General features: G+C 34.3%; 2 protein-coding genes across 5 annotated transcripts; both read left to right on the top strand.

The window, feature by feature from the left end:
- Window positions 1–7,165: 7,165 nt before the first annotated feature.
- Window positions 7,166–15,868, top strand: LOC21410181 (CDPK-related protein kinase). 2 transcript variants are annotated; one of them, XM_010109673.2, is made up of 11 exons: window positions 7,166–7,832; window positions 10,646–10,776; window positions 11,020–11,061; window positions 11,174–11,282; window positions 11,961–12,039; window positions 12,139–12,435; window positions 12,518–12,630; window positions 13,415–13,522; window positions 13,620–13,682; window positions 14,634–14,801; window positions 15,225–15,868. In XM_010109673.2, the coding sequence occupies exons 1-11, from the start codon at window positions 7,290–7,292 to the stop codon at window positions 15,363–15,365; spliced, it is 1,794 nt and encodes a 597-aa protein (XP_010107975.1). In that variant the 5' UTR covers window positions 7,166–7,289; the 3' UTR covers window positions 15,366–15,868. The 2 variants fall into 2 exon arrangements, with proteins under 2 accessions (XP_010107975.1, XP_024028968.1); XM_024173200.1 differs by lacking the exon at window positions 7,166–7,832 and adding an exon at window positions 10,350–10,417.
- A 1,345-nt stretch (window positions 15,869–17,213) lies between these two features.
- Window positions 17,214–20,834, top strand: LOC21410180 (pentatricopeptide repeat-containing protein At5g39710). 3 transcript variants are annotated; one of them, XM_024173198.1, is made up of 3 exons: window positions 17,214–19,744; window positions 20,324–20,486; window positions 20,579–20,834. In XM_024173198.1, the coding sequence occupies exon 1, from the start codon at window positions 17,301–17,303 to the stop codon at window positions 19,548–19,550; it is 2,250 nt and encodes a 749-aa protein (XP_024028966.1). In that variant the 5' UTR covers window positions 17,214–17,300; the 3' UTR covers window positions 19,551–19,744; window positions 20,324–20,486; window positions 20,579–20,834. The 3 variants fall into 3 exon arrangements, with proteins under 3 accessions (XP_024028966.1, XP_010107974.1, XP_024028967.1); XM_010109672.2 differs by having other exon boundaries at window positions 20,324–20,834; XM_024173199.1 differs by lacking the exons at window positions 20,324–20,486; window positions 20,579–20,834 and adding an exon at window positions 20,105–20,309.
- The last annotated feature ends 1,471 nt before the right edge of the window (window positions 20,835–22,305 follow it).

The raw sequence follows: 22,305 nt of genomic DNA, 5'->3' as shown, positions 1-22,305 counted from the left end.
GCACATCTTGCAGTTATGGTGTGCCAAAATCTTTTAAAGTTATTTTTTTACAGGTTTTGATTTTTGGATCATATGAAAAATAAGTCGTTATGCTGCCGAAATTTAGTTAGAATTTAAGAATTTTAATAAATGTAATTTATTTGACAGGCCAGTACGGAGACCCAAGAGCCGATGTCTGCTATAGACAGTTGGGCGGACATGCATCGTCGCGGGGACTCTTGGGTTAATACCCATGAGGAACAGACTTTCGTAAGTATTTTTACTTTTCATATTAAATTTTTTTACACTGAAATAGTGGTTTTATAACACGTAAAAATAATTATAATGTCTTATTATATAGAAGATGCTCTCCCAAAAGCATTACTCTGGGGCTTCTCCTTCATCTGCTGGTTCATTCTCGGACGCAACATCATCGGCTCAACCTGACCCACGTATGGATCGTTATTTAAAGAAATCGTACCGGGAACAAATGAAGATTTATGATAATCAGGTGAAGATGTTAGAGTTGGTGTCTAAATTGCAGCCCAACATCCAATTACCTACGATTGCTCGTCCAAAACCAGTTGACCTAGACGCTCCTCTGCCTCTTTCAGATGATGATAATCCTGATGATGATTCAGCTGTTGGCGATGCTGCAAACTTAGACGAATAGTTCCGTTATATGTTCTATTTTATTTTTCACTTTATTTAGACTTTTATATTTTTTTGAACATTATATATGCACTTCATGTAGTATTCATAATATATTTTATAAATTTATTTAGATTTACTATTTTTAATATTAATTTATATTTCACTTTTAATGTATCTTAATAAATTATATTCAGTATGTAACATAATAATGTTTAATTAAAATTACTAAAAATTAATTAATTGTCATTTTTTAAAAAATTTTAAAAAATTTTATTTCAGTTTTTTGCGACGACTTTTTTATACGTGTTGTCGCAAAAAAGAAAGATTATTTGCGACGACATTTTGAAATTTGTCGTCGCAAAAAATATTATATCACGAGAATTGCACAACGGCGTAGTAGCGACGCCTGTCGTCGCAAAAAAATATGTCGTTGCAAATATATTTGCGACGACACTGTGGTGTCGCAAAAAAAATTTTTACGACGACATATCTGCGACGACATGTCATCGCGAAAACGATTATTTGTGACGACACGGGGGTTTTTGCGACGACTTTTTGTCGTCGCAAAAACCCCTTGTAATATATCTAGTGAAACTTTTTGCTGAGCATATATTAATAGATGTGTAAGGATTATATAAATCCGCCTCGAGATAAAACAGAATCATAACTTATGTGATTGATTTTAGGGTTTTTATATTTTTCTTTTTAAAGGGTAAAGTTGATTTGATTTAGATGGCTACATATGATTTACACTTAGGTTTATACTATACTTTATGCCCCAAATTTATTGCGAAAAATACCAGTTTTATAATATTAGAAAAAAATGCAGCGAATGTCCTTATAAAATAATATTAAAAATGAAAATTTTCTAAACTTAACACTTTAATTAAGATAAATTAATGAAAATGGAAATTTGTTAAAAACTTTAATTAAGACTAGAAGAGACTTGATGCTTCTTTAGAACATATGTATACGTATTAAGCTAGCTATGTCACACATACACACTGCGTAGTACACAAATTTCTCTCTCTCCCCCTAATTAATTTAAAACTTCTTTGAAATAACCATGTGTAGCTATACGTACACACTTGCATATATATATAATAACACAATTAGAAATTTGGTTTGTGTGCGCAATTTCAAAACTCGATCATGCATAAAACATGAAGCAATTCCGTCCAGTCACCTTTTATTTATTTATTTTTTTATTTTTTTGTGAAACAAACCAAACCAATAAGAGTAAAAAATAAAAAAATAAAAACAGTGGGTTGGAATTGGATTAAGCAATTTAGAAGGATATGTTTGTTTGTTTGTTTGGGTTTTTTTTTTTTTTTTTTTTTTAACAGCTATTTTGGTGTAGCATTATGCATAAATGTCGTGATAGTGGATGACAATGTTTCTATGGAAGCTAGCGCACTGCTCATTTCCCAACCAAAAAAAAAGACAATAAGGAAAAGCACTGTTGAATACAAGTTGGTGCCAGCTTTAATTTATTGGATGTCCTTATTTTCAGGCCTATCTCTTAAGGACCTCTTGACATTATGTGCATTTAGTTATGAATGAGCCTTTTTTAATTAATGGGAATTTACTTCTTTTGATGGAAAATTAATGAGAATTTTAACTGAACAACCGATAACTTTTATAGTAGATATAGATAAAAAAAAAAATAAATTGCGTTGTGGTCTATGGTTGACTAAATGCGATGCGGTGTGGTATTAATGATTGTATTTTCTTGATTTGGAATGCAATTTCTATTTTTTTTTTAAAAGATAAATAACAGATGATAATGCATGCATCGTCATGAGATTTTTTTAGGATACATTACTAGAATTATTTTGCTGAAAGATGAAGCTCGTATAAATCTCAGTATATATTTATATTTAACAATATATAAAAGAGAAAAAAAATCTTGTAATAGTGCTTTTCAAGTTGTCATGTGGCGGTTTCTTCTTTATTTATTTTTATTTTTATTCTTTTTATCTTTCAAATGTGTGTTTTTTTTTTTTTTTAATTTTTTGTAGTCTAATTTTTATGGAACTTTTTTAAAACTAATTTTTACTCATAGGAGTAATTTGTGTCAGAGAGAGAACTTAGATATATGGAATATTTATCATTCATTTTTTAACCATAAAAATGACCTGAAAAAATGATTATACAACATAAATATTTATATTTTTGAATAAAACTGGTTTTGTTAAGGATATTAATGTATTGTAAATTTTAAAGTGATTCCTATTTTAACGGAAAATTTCGATTCCTAATTTATTTATTTTTTAACAAGTAAACTATAGACAGCTTCTTTTTTTGTCAAAGTTAAGTGTATGAAAAGTTTTATTTAAGTGAAGACTAGGCCATTAATGCATACCTTTGTGTAACGTTAAGAGCTTGTAATTTTGTAAGAGTGAGAAATAGAAGAAAGGAGAGGGGTGAAGAGATCGGTTGAGTATTTTTAGAACTAAGTATGGTTGTAATTTGGTAGGCGTGGGGAAGAGGAAGAATTTTAATTTAGAACTTACAATTGTTTGGTAGGAGAGAAAAGAATAAAGAATAAATTATAAGAGAAATTATAATCTTCAAAGAACCCTAGTTTTATAACCTTTCCCAATATTAAAAATTAAAATATAATAAGAGAAAGGTCATCTCTTTTCTTCGTTTAGCAAATACAAGACTAAAATCTTTGCCCGTGTGAGAGCCGAATCAATTATGATTAAATACTAATTAGATATTTAATTAGTATCTCGGGATTGAATAATTAATTAGATTAAGTTGACCATGCATCTCGTGTCGTTCCTGGTGCTTTTAAATTACTATTTTTCACGTACGTAATCAAAAAATGGAAAACCTTCACACAAAAAAAGGAAAAAATATATATATATATATATATATATTTCCGTTATAGAAAATCGCACTTGCAGTACCAATGTTAATAGTCCATATTTTATAACAATGCTAATTGCTTTAGATCGGATAGATCCACGAGATTTTGGCTATAAAAAACACAAAAAGAGATACGTATCTTTTACCATTGTAATATAATCGAGCCTAATTATAACAACAATCAAGATCTTAGTTATGACATATATTCACATTAAAAATTCATAGCCTTTAGCTACAGAAAATTCCACACTGATAATCATGACTGACACAATGTTTAACATTTTCTTTCAGCGCACAAAAAAGATGATTTATTTATTTATTTTTTTCATTATTGTGCCTTGAACTCATGGATATTTGGCTATCTAATGTACTTTTTTTTAATTTGACAATTATATTCTAAATTTGAAATTTTGTTTCAATTAATGGATGGAATACGGCCATACGATTTTCTTTTTTTGTTAATTTTGATATTTGGCAGTTCACTAATTATCGTTTCTTAATTGACGTTCGTTATTAGTTTGACTACATTTGTCAAGAATTGTGAATTTAGGCTCCGTTCACTTCGCTGATTCGAGTTTAGAATTCGAGTTGAGATGTAATTTTATGTGAGAGTTTTTTATTGTAGCAAAAAAATTAGATGTGATTGTTTGTGAAAACTTTTTATTGTAGAAAAATTTAAATTCTAAACTCAAATCAGCGAAGTGAACGGAGCCTTAGTGTCTTTATATCAATATCAAAATTGAAAGTTTGGAGTCCAAACTTGCATATGAGAAAAATTTTGTGATTAGTGGGCAAAATGAAATACTAGTGATTACCATAATTTGGAAAAGAAAAAAAAATAGTGATTATTTGAGAAGCATGTGCATGCGATACATCATTTTCTTTTACGCTTTTTGTTTGGCTGAACAACAATGCTTTCGTATTTTATTTTTTTATTTATGGACGCTTAATTAGATGATCGTTAGATCCATTATATATGTATGTATATGTAACTTCTAGAGATCAAGATGTGATATGGTTGGTCAGGCTTTTCTGTGTTTCATTTTTTTTATTATTAATAATTTTTAGTAAAGATATAATCTCATGCACTAAATAATTCATTGAAGAGCAAACTACTATACGTATTAGATTTAAAGTAATCCTATTTATGGTATAACATCCAAATGATGAAGTGTGTTTTAAAAAAGAATGCAAATGCTTACATTATACATTAAAATTAGTTCCTATATTATGGAAAATAAACATTAAAATTATAAGTAATATTCCTAGTTCAAATCAGATGGTCACACACGCATGTTTTTATAATGAATTTTTTATTTTCATACTTCATTTTTTTCGAGCAAAAATGTTTTTAGTTCATGTGATCATTTCAAGTAATTTCCCCTCAAGAAATTTTTTTTTTCAAAATGGCCCAAAACGTCTACGATCAACTTTACATTGATTTTTTTTTTTTAATGATATCCTTTTCAAAACGAATTAACAATATTGTGACTTCATAAGTATATTTGTACTCTTATGTTTGTATTTTCTGCTCAGTAACTCGATTATTAAAGTATTCTTAGGTCTGGTCTCATTCGCGGGCGGTTAAATTATTATTATTATTATTTTTTTGGCTAAGGGTTAAATTAATGTATATAGTTACGTACAAAATGGGTTTCCAGATATTATTATAAATAAAAAAGAGGTTTTCGGATAAAAACAAATATATTAGAACAATATTTTTATGGTAAACTTGTAGCAAGGATGATAACTCTCGGTGAAGAATTCTCCTTAGGTGGTTAAGAAAACCATGTTTTTTTTTTCCTTTTGTTTTTGAAAAAGGAAAAATAAGCTGATAGTTGTCTTTCGTTTCTCTCTCTTTTTTTTTTTCAAGGGAATTAAGCTAATAGTTCTCAAGAATACACGTCGATAGCTAGAAATTCATGCTTTACAAGGACCGTAGAGTTTGATACTTTGGATATGAAGGAAATAAAATTAATGATGTTTTTATGAAAAGAAAAAAGAAAAATACTCCACTGGGTTTTGTTTCAAAACCGTCATATTCCTATATGCTTCTTTTGTACGTTTTTTTTTTCTTCATTTTAATGTAATTTTGATCAATCTTAATGTTCAAAAACTTGCGTTACAACCAACAATATAGAAAGCTCCATTAACTAAAATTAAACTCAATGGACTACCTAAGATTTTCTTTTGTTACTTTTCAAACTGTTTCCCCTGTCCATTGAAAAAAAAAAAAATCTGTGGAAAATTCTACGTTGGTAGCCCGTAAGATATGAAAAAATATCTTAGTGTAACTTTTTCATTGTGTATAAATTTTTATTTGATGTGATTTTGACTATGAGTAACATTTAAAAACATGTGTTTACTCTATAGTGTAAAAACTCCAAAGAATATAGGGCCCTTTCAAAAAAAAAAATATATATATATATAGGATATTACAACGTAAAGGAATGTAATGAGATTAAAAAGAAAAATAAATAAAAATAACAATTGGTTAAGTAATTTTTTAGTGTTTACTTATTTATTAAATGACTCAAGAAATATCAAATTCTCTTTTCTAATATTTACTAAACTTTAAAATAACTCTAAATAATGTAATTGCTAAATTATCTTTATACATAATAAAATAATTATTGGTTTATAGTGTGTAAATTTATTAAGGTACATAAGTAGTAATTTTGATATCAATTCTTTTTAATGAGGAATCAAAATATACATATACCTTTTTAACGTTGGATGAAGAGAATTCCAACTCCAATACATTTTGTGGTGGAGTCAAATACAAAATTACTGTGAAGTTATATTTAATACCATAATGCGGGAAGTAAAGATTTTTCAAATTTTTTTTTTTTTTTCATTTTTTACAAAGTATGAGACTACGTAACTAGCATTTTTAGTTTTGTACGTAAATACACGTAAGATGTGAATATTTTTAAAAAGACTTTTTTGTACGTAAACTTATTCAATTTTTTTGAATTTGGTAATTTAGTCACTATTCTTTTTTCTTTTTCTGTATATTAACCCTTTCAATTTAAAATCGTTACAATTAAGGTTTAATTGAAAATGTTAAAATGATATATTTTTTTTAACAATTCTAATCACTTGACGCGCATATGAGCACTGTTGAAAGTGATGGATTTCATTTTTCACTCTGATTAGTAAAAAAAAAGGTCATTTCTCACTCAATCCGAATCCCTTAAAAAAATATAATAGCAATTTCCTTAAAAAATATATAATACTAATTATGTATTATCATAGCCAATGCCTGCCACTCACAAGCATAAAGCCCAATCCTAATCCCCAAATTCACCAAAAAAAAAAAAAAAAAAAAAAAAAAAAGGGAAAAAAAAACAAAAAAAAAAAAAAAAAAAAAAAAAAAAAGGGGAAAAATCATCCAAAAATGAAAATAAAAACTCAAAGGCTCACGTGCATCACACGTGGGCAGTGAGAACATACAGCTCACTTACTTTCCCTGTTCCCCATTCCATACCTTCTTTTCCACTCACTCTCTTTCACTCTCTCTCTGTCTCTCTCCTCCGTATCTCATTTTTGCATTTTAACTCCTTTTCCCACCCTTTTATTATTACCGTCCAACTCCAAACTCCCTCTCTCCTCTCTCTCTCTCTCTTAAACAGTGAACCAGAAGAACAACAACAAACAACAAGCATCAACACCCAATCACTCTCTCTCTCCCATTTTCTCTCTCTATATCTCTCCGATCTCAAAAAACCTCCATTTCGCATTGCACCAAACGCAATCCCTCCAATTCTTCACCCGCCATGGGAACCTGCACTTCGAAGCCCTCAAGACCAAACCCTTACGCCTCCAGGGACCCCAACGACCCTTCCCACACACCCAAATCCCTCCCGGCTACCACTCCTCACCACCACGACAACGACGTCGTTTCCAACAACACCGCCAAGCAGTCGCCGTTCTTCCCCTTCTACAGCCCCAGCCCCGCCCACTACCTCAAGGGCTCCCCGGCGCGGAGCCGCAGCCGGAGCGCCAGCTCCACGCCGCGCCGCTTCTTCCGCCGTCCCTTCCCGCCGCCGTCGCCGGCAAAGCACATCCGCGCCGTGCTGGCGCGCCGCCACGGCAAGAAGGCTGCGGCGGCGGAGTCGGCGATTCCCGAGGAAGGCGACGAGGAGGAGAACGGCGTGGACCTGGATAAGAGGTTCGGGTTCTCGAAGGAGTTCACGAGCAGGTTGGAGGTTGGGGACGAGGTCGGCCGAGGGCATTTTGGGTATACTTGCTCCGCCAGGTTCAAGAAAGGCGATAGGAAGGGCCAGCATGTTGCCGTCAAGGTCATCCCCAAATCCAAGGTTTGATCTTTCTCTGCAACTATGGCGGTTTAATTATTGTTACTAATTTGCTTTTATTATGGATATTGTCTTTGAAATGATGAGATATTTCTGGTTAAATATAATTATATGAGGATTATGTGAGGATATTGATTTGTCTTGTTCGTATAGTCTCTGCTTAATCTAGCTGGATAAAGGTCTCAACTTTTAATTTTCCTTGCTGTCACTACTTGTCTGTTTTGCAAATTGAGAACTTAAACAAAGCTGGGATCGTCAAATTCATTCAGAATCAGAGCCCCCTTTTGTTGCAATATTTTTTCCCCTGATAACTGCCCTTGTTTTATTACCATTGAAATTCTAAATTATAATAATAATAATTAATATTATTATGGCTTCTCTTTGGTGGGCCCGGGGGATAGAGTATGGAGGTCTATTAAGTTATTATTAGTCTTATTGCTATTTGCTATTATTATTATTATTATTATTATTTTTTCTCCTTTATTTATCTCTTTTGTAATGTGGGTTTGTGTTACGTTCAATTAAGTGGACTTGCCCTTTAAGACTAAAGTTTAAAACAGGACGAGGAAGATCTAAGTTGATCTTTTGGTAAGTTTTATAAGCTACTCATTTGGGTGTTCTTCTAGATGGAGAATATTAAGCATAGTCTTGAGACGTACGTTATCTGTTGGAACTGTTTGTGTGAGGAGGCGTATAAAGTGACCTACTTGTTTGTTTATTGCTTTTTTTGGTCAACGATTGGAACTCATCTCATACTCTGCCAGCCCCACCAGAATGATTTGTTGCTGTTGTTGGAACAACTATTTGCGTTTTTCTTTTTTTAAATCTAATTATGGTGAACCAAACGCAATTTGCATAATCAACTTTATGTGGTTTGGAATTTAAAGGCTTAAAGGGTGAATTGTTATCATACTTATTTTTTATTTACTTTTTTTTTAAAGGTTATCTTTAGAACAATTTGTCAAAGTAGAAGATGTGATGGTTCCAACTACAGAATCAAGAAAGCAGATAGTCCACCGGTTTATTATTAGTGGACCTAATCATTGAGAAGAATCACAGTCCCAATAGGGGGTCCTGGTCTTGATGGGGGCCCTATGATTGATCTGTGTCGTATGCAAGGCCAGTCAGTAAAGTAAAGGGCAGGACCAGCCTGCACTTACGGCCATGCCAATTAGGCCAAAGCTTGTAGGTCAGTCACATTTCAAATCTGGATTAGACGCATGGTTATCAACCAGGGCCCTCATCGATGAACCTTCTTCAAAACGACAAAACATTATATACCTATTTGATCTTGCTACCTTTTGTGCTGGGATTTACATGGAACACCGAACATGATAGATTGACCACAATTGGAGAATGTGTGCTGAAGAGTCTTCCAAGACTACTCAAGTCAAGTAGAGGATGAGAACCTTATATGCTCGGGTAATGGCAAATTGAAAGAAGAATGTTAGTTTACCAATTCTCCCAAAAGCTTATGCTGAGATGAGTCAACAATAGTTTTATATTCTAAGATTCCCCCTCATGTTTTGGCAGACAAATAGACAAACATGTGAGTAAATATTAATTGGAAAGCCCAACTCAAGAAGAAACCCGAAACATATTAAAGGTCCAATGCATGCTAACAATTTTAAAGATAATAAAGAGTGCAATTACACGAGTTTGCATTCAGGATCTCCAACTCTACTATCATGTTAGTTTACCAAATCTCCCAAAAGCATAAGTTGTTAGGAGTTAGTCATCTCGGCTCAGTGAGTCCTTTCTTCCGTGATGAACTGTTGGCACTAGTCCTACATTTTGTCTCTGTGGACCGAGGAGAAAGGGGGCTCTGCGGGAAGAGGATTGTAACATGAGAGAAGCAAGGGGGTCAACCTTTTTCAAATATACAACATGGATTCTGGCAATGTAGTTGGACTCTCATGTCGATCCGAATGAATCATCCTTTCCACGGAGGTAAATCTTTGCCCGCTAGGCAAGAGGATAGCAAGTTACAAATTCTGTCTCGGTAGGGCCATTAATAGTTTTATATTCTAACAAAGAAGAAGAAGAGGAAGAAGAAAAGGATTTGTTGGCTAAAGATCCAGCTTACACTCCCCATGCAACCCCCAATTTGGAATAGTTTTTACCTTATACCCTTCCAATGCCCAGCTTTCTAGAATGATTACTACTTCATATCGGGAGCCAGAGGGCACTTACTGACCTCTCTATTTAAAGGGGAAAAAAAGGGATGAAAAGACGTTGAGGTTCAAAATCATACAACAAGGCATCTTATGTTTTGTAGTACTAGTAGTAATAGTACAAATTCATTTTTCTTTTTTTCAAGAAACAAATTATTTTGTCATTCCAACGTGTGTTCCTTACAAGATAAGCATGTGTCTGTCCTTTTTTCCCCCTTTATGGTGGTGTTATAAGTCCAACTAACACTTTCCTTATTATTATTATGCGTTTGTCCTTCTTTTCCCTCTTTATGGTGGTGTTATAAGTCCAACTAACACTTTCCTCTTATTATTATTATTTGAAACCTAGCTTTCCTTTGAATAGAGGTTTACAAGTTTCATGAATTGGATAATGGATGAGCAAATGTTGATTGTGTGTGTGGTTGCACAAATCTGTCCTTTTATTTTTAGTTTCTTCCTGTGCCTGTCTTTTATTTTTGTTCTTTTTTGGCATCTTGAAGGTTTAATTTTATAAACAAATGTAGTTAGTATATAAAATTAAAAGGGAAAGTGAAGTGAAGTGTAGCTCTTGTCATTCATAAATTACTTCTAGTTCTAGTTGTGATGTTTTCTTTTCCTTTTTCTTGTTTTTTTTTTCCTCAGATGACCACTGCTATAGCAATTGAGGATGTTAGAAGGGAGGTAAAGATACTGCGAGCTTTGACAGGACATAGCAATCTAGTGCAATTCTATGAAGCGTTTGAAGACAGTGATAATGTCTACATAGTAATGGAGTAAGCTTGGAAACTAAATTTGTATTTTCTCTGAATCAACTGTTGAACTACATAACAATTGTAAATGTTGATTGCTGGAGCTAGAAGTCAGTGTATTTTTTTGGTGCTTCATTGGAGTTTGCTTCCTATAGTTGTTGATTAAGTTTAGGCACGATTTCAGCTGCCCTGTACAGTATTTCTTCTTGGTTATTATTTCATATCTCTGACTAGATGTTGTCCGACAATGTATTGTGGACTTTTCAGGTTGTGTGAAGGAGGCGAACTTCTAGATAGAATACTTTCAAGGTGATTCTTAACTATACCAATATAGATGTAGTAAGATTTTCTTGTAAATATTCAGTGGCAATTACTAGGTGCATAATTGCAGCCACTAACTAAATATGTAATACATCTCTAGGGGTGGTAAGTACACAGAAGATGATGCAAAGGCAGTCATGGCACAAATACTAAAAGTTGTTGCATTTTGTCATCTTCAGGGTGTGGTGCATCGTGATCTTAAACCAGAGGTGAAACATATTTCCTTTACATTCCTGATTCCTTTTTACGTGCATAGGCTGTTATATGCGGGCTGTAATGTTACAATGAGCTGGGTGCATGCCGGCATGGTAACATAACTGAAAATCTCTCCGAGGTCTTGAACTTTAGTGGCCAAATGTCAATGTGCCTGAAAGAATGTGAAGTAAAATAACAGTATTTTTTTGTCATTCTCAATAATCGAACTTATAGTTGGTTTCCATTATGAGTTATGGATTCAAAATTAGTTATAATTTATTCCAAGTGACAATGTAACTAGAGAAAGTTCCCAAAGCCAAGAATTATAAATTTATAATATTTAGTCTGGCCTAGGAAGCTGCATAAACTTTTCAGTTGAATTGAAGCAAATTTTCAATTGTTTAAACCATATGTTCAAATCAGTGGTTCTCGGCCACTTAAGGCTAGCTCAATAGGACTGGTGCGCGAGTGTGTGTGTGTCCACCATGGTAAGAATCCCAGTGGTTTCATTTCTAATTAGTAAAGTGGGAGCCATATGCCCCACACTGTACACACACACACACACACACACACACACACACACACAAACATATAGGAGAGCTCTAATTGGTATTCTGGAAACTTTTTATTTGGTTCAGATGATGGCTCATGTTTCAACACATTAAACTAAAGTTATCTATTCTTTGAATCAGAATTTTCTATATACTACAAAGGATGAGAATTCCATGTTGAAAGCCATTGACTTTGGCTTATCAGATTTTGTAAAACCAGGTTTGTCCTTTCTACTAAGACCCATAAGTTTTCTCCCCATTGTCAATCCCTCAATCTTTGGAGTTTGCATCAGCTTGTAACACATGCAGTGGCTGACAGATGAAAAGTTAAATGATATTGTGGGAAGTGCATATTACGTGGCCCCTGAAGTTCTACATAGGGCTTATAGTACAGAGGCTGATGTGTGGAGTGTGGGTGTAATAGCGTATATTCTATTATGTGGTAGTCGTCCTTTTTGGGCCCGGACCGAATCTGGGATTTTCCGAGCAGTCTTGAAAGCTGGTCCAAGTTTTGATGAACAACCTTGGCCTTCGTTATCTTTAGAAGCAAAGGACTTTGTCAAGCGCCTACTGAATAAGGACCCACGTAAACGAATGACAGCTGCTCAGGCTCTAAGTGAGTTAGCATTTGCTGAAATATTGGTTGTTTTTCTGTTTTCCCTATCATTATCTTACTGGCAATAATCTTTAATTATCAGGCCATCCTTGGATCAGGAACTACAATGATGTTAAAGTGCCGCTTGATATTCTAATTCTTAGGCTCATGAAAGCTTATCTGCGGTCATCATCCTTGCGCAAGGCTGCTCTAAAGGTGAGTTTTGTGTGTGTGTGTGTGTTTTTTTTTTTTTTTTTTTTGGTCTAGTGAAACTGACTTTATTTTCTCAAGTTCCCCCCTTGCTGAAACACTGAATGAAGTTTTTTATCCTGAAGACTTTGAATGTTAATCCAAATGATTTTTGTTAGTTTCGGAGAGACTTTTGTGTTAATCCAGATGACTCTTTTTTTTTTTGTGGTTTTCTTTTTATTACATTTCATATTTTCTGCACTTAATAATATTCTATAGATGACAAAAGGCTGGTAGATTATTATTATTTTCTTACAATTTTCTTCTAGTAAGGTCATGCATTTTAATTTGAATACGAAACATTTGAAGACTTGTGTTGGATCTTTCAAGGACTATTAGTGCATCATCCACTATTTGTTGCACGTCTTTAATCCTTATGAGACGTGATACCTGATCCCTAAAACACCTAACAATCCTCCCCACTTTTGAAGTATCCAAATTATTTTCTTTGGAGTTTGGATGCTAAAACTAACAATGTAAATAGAATTTTTGTTTATCGACTGTCGAGCTTAAATTTTAATACTGTATTGTTATTTATTTTGTGCCGGGGTTACTTTTGTATAAATTGTATTGTATTGTTTTTTTTTCTTCTTTTTTTGCCTGGATTAAATTTAATATCATATTATTGAGTTCTGCTTCAATGCCCTTACCTAGTCCAAGAAAAAATGTTTCACATTTTAAGTCTAAAAATGTGTTTCAAATCTTCTATTACGTTTCAACACCTCCTTTTTTATGTTGGTATTCCTTTCAGGCCTTATCCAGGACACTGACTGTGGACGAACTCTTTTATCTGAAGGAGCAATTTGCTCTCTTGGAGCCGAACAAAAATGGCACCATTTCGTTGGACAATATTAAGATGGTTTGCTTCTTCTATCTCTTCATCTTAATAGGTTAATTGCTGTTCGAACCTGGAATGTGCCCTTTTTGTTTGAATTTCTCATTTTCTCTTCTACCAGACCCTGATGAAAAGTGCAACAGATGCAATGAAGGAATCTCGCATCCCTGATTTTATTGCATCGGTATTTACCCAACGCCGAATTTGATTTATTTGTTGATGTTCATGCCCATTTTTTTAAGGGCTTTTAGCACAAATGGTCCCAAAACTTTTAATGGAAAAATCACCCACGAACTCTGAAGTTGTTGGCAAAAGGTTCAAAATGACGTCATTTTTTGTGACATCACTTTTCACCACACGTGCTTCACATGTGCTTCTTCTGCAGTGCAAATTGGTGAAACAACATTATGCTTGAAAAATCCAAACTGACTAATATTTCTCCAAAAGCCATTTTGCTTCTTTCTTCCACAGACAATAGAAACAGTTTATTGTGCACATTTCACTTGAGAAGACTTCAAGAATAACCAAATTTCTCAATGATGACAAGTTGACCGCAAATTAACTTTTTTTTTTCTTTAAACAAAAATACAAGTATCTGACCTACAAAAAGATTAAGCCCCAAGTAAATAAGTTTTATCTTGAACAAGCAATTTTTTCTCCAAATTACGTCCAAAATTAAGAGGCTAAATGTTTTGTTATTTGATGTCATTTAACAATTTTACAAATACCAATCAGCAACCCATGAGACAAAAGACAAATCCAACAAGAAAACACACCAAAAACCTAAACCAACCCAGAGAATAAACAAGAAAACCTGTAACAAAACCTTCAGATCTTGGGTCGAGGTAGGGGAAGTGCTTGAAGTTGATTACGTTCTTTAAGGAATGGAGTTTATTTTAGAGATTTCATCGTTAGTTTGGAACATGCATGATGCACGTGATCTATTCTCTTAAAATTCTAACAGAAGTCAACGTTTTTGGTCATTTTGCTAACAATTTAAGAGTTTGGGGTTGATTTTTTCAAAAAAATTTCAAACCATTTTATTTAGTTTCTGCATATTTGTTCACGCTCTTGTTATGATCATCTTCTTGTCGCGTATGCAGTTTTGTATTGTTTACTTGTTCTTCCATGACAGTTAAGTGCACTGCAATACAGAAGAATGGATTTTGAAGAGTTTTGTGCAGCTGCTTTAGGCGTCCATCAGCTGGAGGCACTTGATCGGTGGGAGCAGCATGCCCGATGTGCGTATGAACTTTTTGAGAAGGATGGTAACCGGGCTATTGTCATCGAAGAACTTGCCTCGGTAAGTTGATATTCTTACAGTGGAACATTTTCTTCTAGTCCTTCGATCATAGTAGTCAGAATTGAATTTGAATTGTTACTTCAGAATCTGGGATTTCTGATATTCCATTAGCTTGTATCTGTTATCTTAAAGTCCTATCATTTTGCTCGTGACACCACTGAATAGAACAGTCAGAAGTAGATAATCATTACTGGAAACAAACTGAGCTCTCTTATGAGTTGCCTACCAATATCATTAAAAAGTTTAACTTGATTTTGCTTTACTCTGTTTCCGGACAGATTTGTTTGTTATTTTTTTTTTCCTTGGAGCTTGGTTCAATGTGAAACAAACTGGACTGACCATTCCCATACCTATATTTGCTTGGTTCAATTTGAAACAAACTGGACTGATCATTCCCATATATATATTTAAAATGTTCTTTAGGAACTTGGGCTTGGCCCTTCAATCCCACTTCACGTGGTTCTCCACGACTGGATAAGGCACACAGATGGGAAGCTAAGCTTCCTCGGATTTGTCAAGTTGTTGCATGGTGTGTCCAGCCGAACTTTTGTGAAGGCACAATGAGAAACGAGATCAAGAGCTTAAAGACAAAAGTGCTGAGTTTGCTATATGCTTATTAGCCAAATGATATGTGCTAGATGTTTGATTGAGATGCTGCACCAATCGATTGGTTTTCGGAGGTTGGAAGGTGCGGTTAGTATGTGCCACTAAAACCCATTTTGGCAAAGGAAAATGATCCTTCACCCACACCCTGATTCTGTTAGAGGGCTTTGATCAATCCTCCAAAACAGCAGGCTTGGTCCTTTGGTTGATTTTATTAAAGCAATGAAAGCTCTTTTTACGTTTTCCAGTGTAAAGTTGTAGAGCCAGTTTTTGCCCGAATGGGGTTATATTCTATAATATATTCTTCTACAAATGTTCCACTCGTGCTGTCTCCAATGTTTTTATCTAGTTTTCTAAGTCTATCATATTAATTGCTTTCTGGCATGAAGAAGATAGATGTCCAGTGATTGTTAGTACTTAGTACCATTATTATTATTGGTTTGGTGGAACGGAAAGACAAATATTACGAGATATTTCATGTGAAAATAATTGTTGAACGGCTAAGGTGACAAATACTCTATTATAGCGCAAGAGTTTAGGTTTTTATTTTTTATTCTTAGTTAAATAACTATAATAAGAGGTAAACTATGCACTTTTAAAATTAGTCAGTATTTCTCTCTTACATGCAGGGAAAATGAGATAAATATTCTTTATAATACATGAGTTTAGATTTTTATATGTCAGTTTTCTATGGATAAAAACTCATAAAGACGTGCTTCATTGCTATATCTTTAATATCAAAGTGTGTACATGTAGAAAGATAAAATCAAAACTAAAAACAGATAAATTGTGAAATTTTGGGATCTCTAGGGGACGTTTGTTTTTTATATTCGTCTTTAAGTCTGAATCATGATTCATGATTGTCTACAGTATTTTCTCTTAAAAAAAATATACGTAAAATGAGAATAATTTTAAATACATAAACCAAACGTCCTTTAAAGTTCCCAAAATCTATTCCAAAATTTCAAGATAAAAACTCAAGTTATCAAAAACTCTAGAAATTTAACCAAACCCAAATCACTTATTTCAAGATTTCGTTCAATTATGTCTAGACCAAATCAAATTGACCGAGCCGATTATACATGATTTTGTTCGATTTGATTTCTTAAAAATTTCAAACCGCCGGAATCGATCAGAAGTAGATTATTATTTTTGGTTTGATTGTTGTTTTTCTCTTCAAACGGGCCATGAACAATCTTACAAAATTAACTTTAACTAAACTGCACATGACGCACACTTTTTGTTTTTTTTTTTTTTTAAGATTTTAATAGCTTAATGGACAAAAAGATTCATTGGAAAATTTAATACATAAGGGACTCATTTCTATTGATGTCTTTTTCCTAATGGGTGCCGTTTTTGGTTGTTGTCGTTTATCCATTAGATGTCGTTTTTCATATTGTTACCGCCTTCCACGTTGATGCAGCCATGTTTATTTTCTTAATTTAATTCGGTTTAAACTTGATAAACATACATTTTAAATTATATTCTCCGTTTAAATTGAGTTAAACAACCAAATTTAAAGTTTAATTCTCCTTTAAGTTTACCTGTTTAAATCATTTTAAACAGTAAAAATACCCACTCTATTTGCTTTTTATACCCACCAAATATAATTTTATTTTATATTTAAATTAAAATTCTAACTACACATCTAAATTTTTATTCAAATTACAATTTAAATCACACAATTTAAATTTTTTAATTCAAATTAAAAAATTTAAACTAATAAAATTCAAACTCACATACCTAACGAGACTATTGTTTTTTAACTATTACCCCTTTTAACTTTGACAATTTTTTTTAGTCGCAAAACGTTAATCGTCGTCTTCGTTCCTTCTCGTTTCTATAACTGATGAAACCAGCACCAGCGTACCAGTGACCCGAGACACAATTCCCGAAATGCCCCTGCCCAATCCGAAAAATCTCCGGAATGCCCCACTTCGCCGGCGTCTCCCTGACGTTCAGCTAGCGTACAAAGCCGCCGTATATCTCCGACGCCACCCTCACCTTCTCGACTCTCTCTCTCCCGATTTTACGCCCGAAACCGCCTCCTATTTACTCCTCAAGTCCGACAAAACCCTAATCCCCAAATTCGTTGACTGGGCCCGGACCCGCCATTTCTTCAACTTCCGCTGCAAGTGCCTCGCCCTCCACATCCTCACCCGCTTCAAGCTCTATAAAACCGCCCAATCCCTCGCCGTCGACGTCGCCGTAAATACCCCCGATGACGAGGGCAATTTGGTCTTTGAATGCCTCAGCAAAACCTTCCATCTCTGCGGCTCCAGCTCGGCGGTTTTCGACTTGGTCGTGAAGTCGTACTCTCACCTGAATCTCACAAGTAAGGCTCTCAACATTGTTAATTTGGCGAAATTCCGTGGTTACATGCCTGGTGTGTTGTCGTATAATGCTATTTTAGAATCCGTAGTTAGGTCGAAAGGGTCGGTCAAGTTTGCACAGGAGGTGTTCGATGAAATGACTAGGAGTGGGGTTTCCCCGAATGTGTTTACTTACAACATTCTGATTAGGGGTTTCTGTGGGGCCGGGAATCTGGAGATGGGTTTGTGTTTTTTTGGGGAAATGGAGAGGAACGGGTGTTTGCCGAATGTTGTTACATATAACACGTTGATTTATGCGTATTGTCAGTTGAGGAGGATCGAGGATGCATTTAATATGTTGCGGTCAATGGCGTTGAAGGGTTTGGAGCCAAATTTGATTTCATACAATGTGGTGATCAATGGATTGTGTAAAGAAGGGAGGATGAAGGAGACGGGTTATATTCTCGAGGAGATGAAGAGGAAGGGATTTGTTCCTGATGAGATTACTTATAATACGCTTATTAGTGGGTATTGTAAGGATGATAATTTTCACCAAGCGCTTGTTTTGCACGTCGAGATGGTCCGGAATGGATTGTCTCCAAATGTCGTTACTTATACGGCCTTGATCAGTAGTATGTGTAAGGCTAGGAATTTAAACCGAGCAGTGGAGTTTTTCGATCAGATGCTTGTTAGGGGTCTCCGTCCGAATGAGAGAACGTATACGACATTGATTGACGGATTCTCCCAGCAAGGTTTATTACGGGAGGCTTACAGGTTTCTGAATGAGATGACTTCGGTCGGATTCTCACCCTCAATCGTTACTTATAATTCCCTTATTAATGGTCACTGCAACTTGGGAAAGATGGAAGAGGCCATGGGAATTGTGCAAGATATGGTGGAGAAGGGGTTGACCCCAGATGTGGTGAGTTATAGTACTATTATTTCTGGGTTTTGCAGGCATCAGGAATTGGAGAAGGCATTTCAAATGAAATTGGAGATGATTCAGAAGGGTGTATCTCCTGATTCTGTCACTTATTCATCACTTATTCAGGGTCTTTGCCAGCAAAGGAGGCTTGATGAAGCTTGCAATCTCTTCCAGGAGATGATTGGTAAGGGCCTGCCTCCTGATGAAGTTGCTTACACAACCTTGATCAACGCTTATTGTGTTGAAGGGGATCTGAATAGAGCCCTTCAATTACACGATGAAATGATACAGAGAGGTTTTCTACCTGACGTTGTTACCTACAGCGTGCTCATTAATGGACTTAACAAACAAGCTCGGACGAAGGAAGCGAAAAGGCTTTTACTTAAGTTGTTCTATGATGAGTCTGTTCCGACTGACATCACATATAATACTTTGATAGAGAACTGCTGCAGTATAGAATTTAAAAGTGTGGTAGCTCTTGTAAAGGGATTCTGTATGAAGGGTTTGATGAAAAATGCTGATCAGGTTTTTGAGACAATGCTTAAAAGGAACTATGAGCCTGATGAGTCGGTTTACAATGTAATTATACATGGTCATTGTCGGGCTGGCAACGTTCGAAAGGCATACTATCTATACGAGGAAATGATGAAATTTGGTTTTGTTCCTCATACAGTAACTGTAATAGCACTGATTAAAGCCCTTTTCACAGAAGGAATGAATGATGAACTGAGTCATGTCATACGCAACACATTGAGAAGCTGTCGGCTTACTGATGCCGAGCTTGCAAAAGTACTTGTTGAAATCAATCATAAAGAAGGAAATATGGATGCAGTTTTCAGTGTGCTTTCAGAAATGGCTAAGGATGGCCTTCTTCCAAACAGTGGAATGACTGCTTATGTTGGAGGATAAAAGCCATAAAATTGTTAATTAAAATTTAAAACTTAGTGTTGGTTTTGGCTGACCTAGGCAAAGATGAAGATGCAAAATACGAATTTTCACCGATGCTTTGGCAGCTTATATGAACGCACATTATTCTACCAAGTACAGTTTGAAACACTTGCCTGAGACTCGTTATTCATCATTCCTCTTGGCTTTGCTTGCTGGTAAGCCTTGACAAATTATAGTAATATTATCTCACATGCTTGCATATCAAAGCATACATCCGATGATTAATTATTTTATTTGTTATCATTATTTTGCATCTGGTTTGAACTGTTCACCATATGTTTGTCTTTTTACTACTCTGCATTGAAGAATAAACCTGACTAAGAATCCTGTTTCTGTTCTGTTCTCAATTTGTTCGTGCTTTCATAAAATTAACATTGTACTTGACCGTCCTATTGTTAATTACACCTTCACGCTATCCTTGTGTTTTCGTCTCCTCTTTTCTTTCTTCTGTTGCTGCTTGTCTGTAAAGTGTAAATTATAATCTTAACATAGTTCTTTTCATGTTGATTTTTCAGAATTCCTCCTTTTCTCGGAATTCCATTAACTCTTGTTCTTCCAAACTAAAAAAGTCCAGGTTGTAGTGTAGTTGAATAAGAAAAAGAAAAAGAAGAAGAAAAAATTCTCAACGGAATGATCGTTGTATAAGGGGAAAGATTATGGTGCAGAAAATAGCAGTTCTATTATTAGGTTTTGTCATGTTGAAAGTGCACTTATCATCGATCCCTTTATTTCAGTTAACAAATGATTGCTGTGGCTAGCATCAATTCTCTTGTCGCAATCGTGGTTAAGAAGAAGATGGTACTGATCATGTAAAAAGGATGTGACCTAATCCGGCCAAGAAAGTTTTATCAGAATCAAGCTGGAAGTTATGTTTTCTGCACGGTTATAGCATAACTGGTCAGTTTTCTCCAATCAAATAAGAAAGCCAAAAATGAAACCTCCATGTTACATCTGCTGAGATATTGTCAATGTTGTCTCCGTTCTCTCAGGTGCTCTCCTCTGATTTCATGTATTGACCCAAAACTGAACATAGATGAAAGGCTTTCATTGTCCTTAAGTTTTGGTCTTCACATTAGCAATCCATTGTTTTCTCACTCCCTTTTTGGCTGAAAGTTTGTCATGTACAATCTTGTGTAAACTCTTTTTGCCCCTACACATTTTTATGTATCCACTGTGTAATAAGGTCGATAGTCATAGCAAAGCTTTGAATACAGAGGGAAATATATTTTATGGGTTCAAGTATCTAAGGGCTTGTAACTCAAAAGAAATACAACTCGAGTTACAACTTTATTCGAATTCATGTTTTTTTAAGTTTAAACTCGAGTTTGAGTTTAGAACTAAGACCTCGTTCACTTTGCGGATTTGAGTTTTCAATTCGAGCTGAGATAGTGACATTTTCTGAGAGCTTTTCACTGTAACAGAAAAAGTTAAATGTGATATTTTTTGAGAACTTTTTATTGTAGAAACTTAAAACTGAAAACTCAAATCGATGAAATGAACGAGGCCTAAATCTCGAGTTCAAGTTTCCCCTTCAACTCGAGTTCAGAAACTCGAACTCAAATTAATGAACAGTATTTTTTCTATTCTTAAAAATGCTATAACTTTTTCGTTTTAATTCTGATTGAGATGATTTTTTTTTCTATGCGTTGACAACGAAAAGACGAATAAAACCCGATCCATATACCCTATTAAAATTTTTCATCAGCATTGAGTTTTTATTAAAATACTATCTAAATACAAATTCAAGTTTTGACTCATTCAAACACAAACTCAAAAAAATTTTAAAACTATAATTAAAATGTACACAACTAAATACAAACTCAAATTACAAGTTCAACTCAAGTTATAACTCAAATTTAACTCAAGAATTATACTCAAGTTAAACTCTAAAAGAAGGAGCCTTAAGTTTTCTATTATTTTACTTTTTTGTCCAACGAATGAACAAAAACGTTTTCCCCTGGAAAGCCAACCTATTTCCCCCGGAAAACCAACCCAAAAAGGAAAGAAAAAAAAAAAAAAAAAAAAAAAAAAAAGAGAAAAAACCATGGATGACACCGATCAAGAGTTGCTAGCAGAAAGATCTTTATCAATGATGAAATATTCTCTTTATTATGAGAATGAATGGTTAAAAAAAAAAAAAATTTGTCATCTCAAGAACATAAATGAAAGTCCAACAGATGTCGTACATTAACATCCTCATTGTTGCAAGGAAAAGCTTGAAAACCAAAGAAAAAGTTTGTAGCACTGCAAGAGAAGCAACAGAAGAAATCTGGTCCACGCTTCCAAAAATTGCATTGACATTTTCCGGAATACACAGCACTAACACAAACTCTGCTTGCTAAGCCATGTCATCGGACCAACAGCCCAAGATTTTCTTTCATCCATTGAATATTAAGACCAACTATCAGAACAATTTGGACGGATAACGCCATCTAAAAATGCAGGAAAGGTTTCACATAAACATATTGTTGCTCTCATTCATGGATCAAGTTCATGAATTCTCCGTAAACATTCAGCCAAATTGTATCCTATTGTATAACATAGTTCCATAGATATTTAGCCAATTTTAATCTCACAAAGCTTCTTTTGCCATAAAACAGAAAAAGGGGAACTTGACATTAAACAATATACAATTATACATAACAGAAACAAAAAGAGCAAATATGATTGATGATAAATCACTTAAGACAAATAACGCTCGTACATTTCCACTCTT

The sequence above is a fragment of the Morus notabilis genome, unplaced genomic scaffold (assembly GCF_000414095.1).
Source record: "Morus notabilis unplaced genomic scaffold, ASM41409v2 Scaffold45, whole genome shotgun sequence".
NCBI classification, from domain to species: domain Eukaryota; kingdom Viridiplantae; phylum Streptophyta; class Magnoliopsida; order Rosales; family Moraceae; genus Morus; species Morus notabilis.
Note: the sequence above shows the minus strand (reverse complement) of the source record. Positions and strands in the feature narration are given on the sequence as shown.

What these genes read in the sequence shown, in the direction of transcription:
- LOC21410181 (XM_010109673.2), top strand. Translation starts at nt 7,290, where the DNA reads ATGGGAACCTGCACTTCGAAGCCCTCAAGACCAAACCCTTACGCCTCC. An exon ending in AGGTCATCCCCAAATCCAAG is followed by an intron (nt 7,833 to 10,645) that starts GTTTGATCTTTC and finishes TTTTTTCCTCAG; the next exon opens with ATGACCACTGCTATAGCAAT. An exon ending in AATGTCTACATAGTAATGGA is followed by an intron (nt 10,777 to 11,019) that starts GTAAGCTTGGAA and finishes TGGACTTTTCAG; the next exon opens with GTTGTGTGAAGGAGGCGAAC.
- LOC21410180 (XM_024173198.1), top strand. Translation starts at nt 17,301, where the DNA reads ATGCCCCTGCCCAATCCGAAAAATCTCCGGAATGCCCCACTTCGCCGG.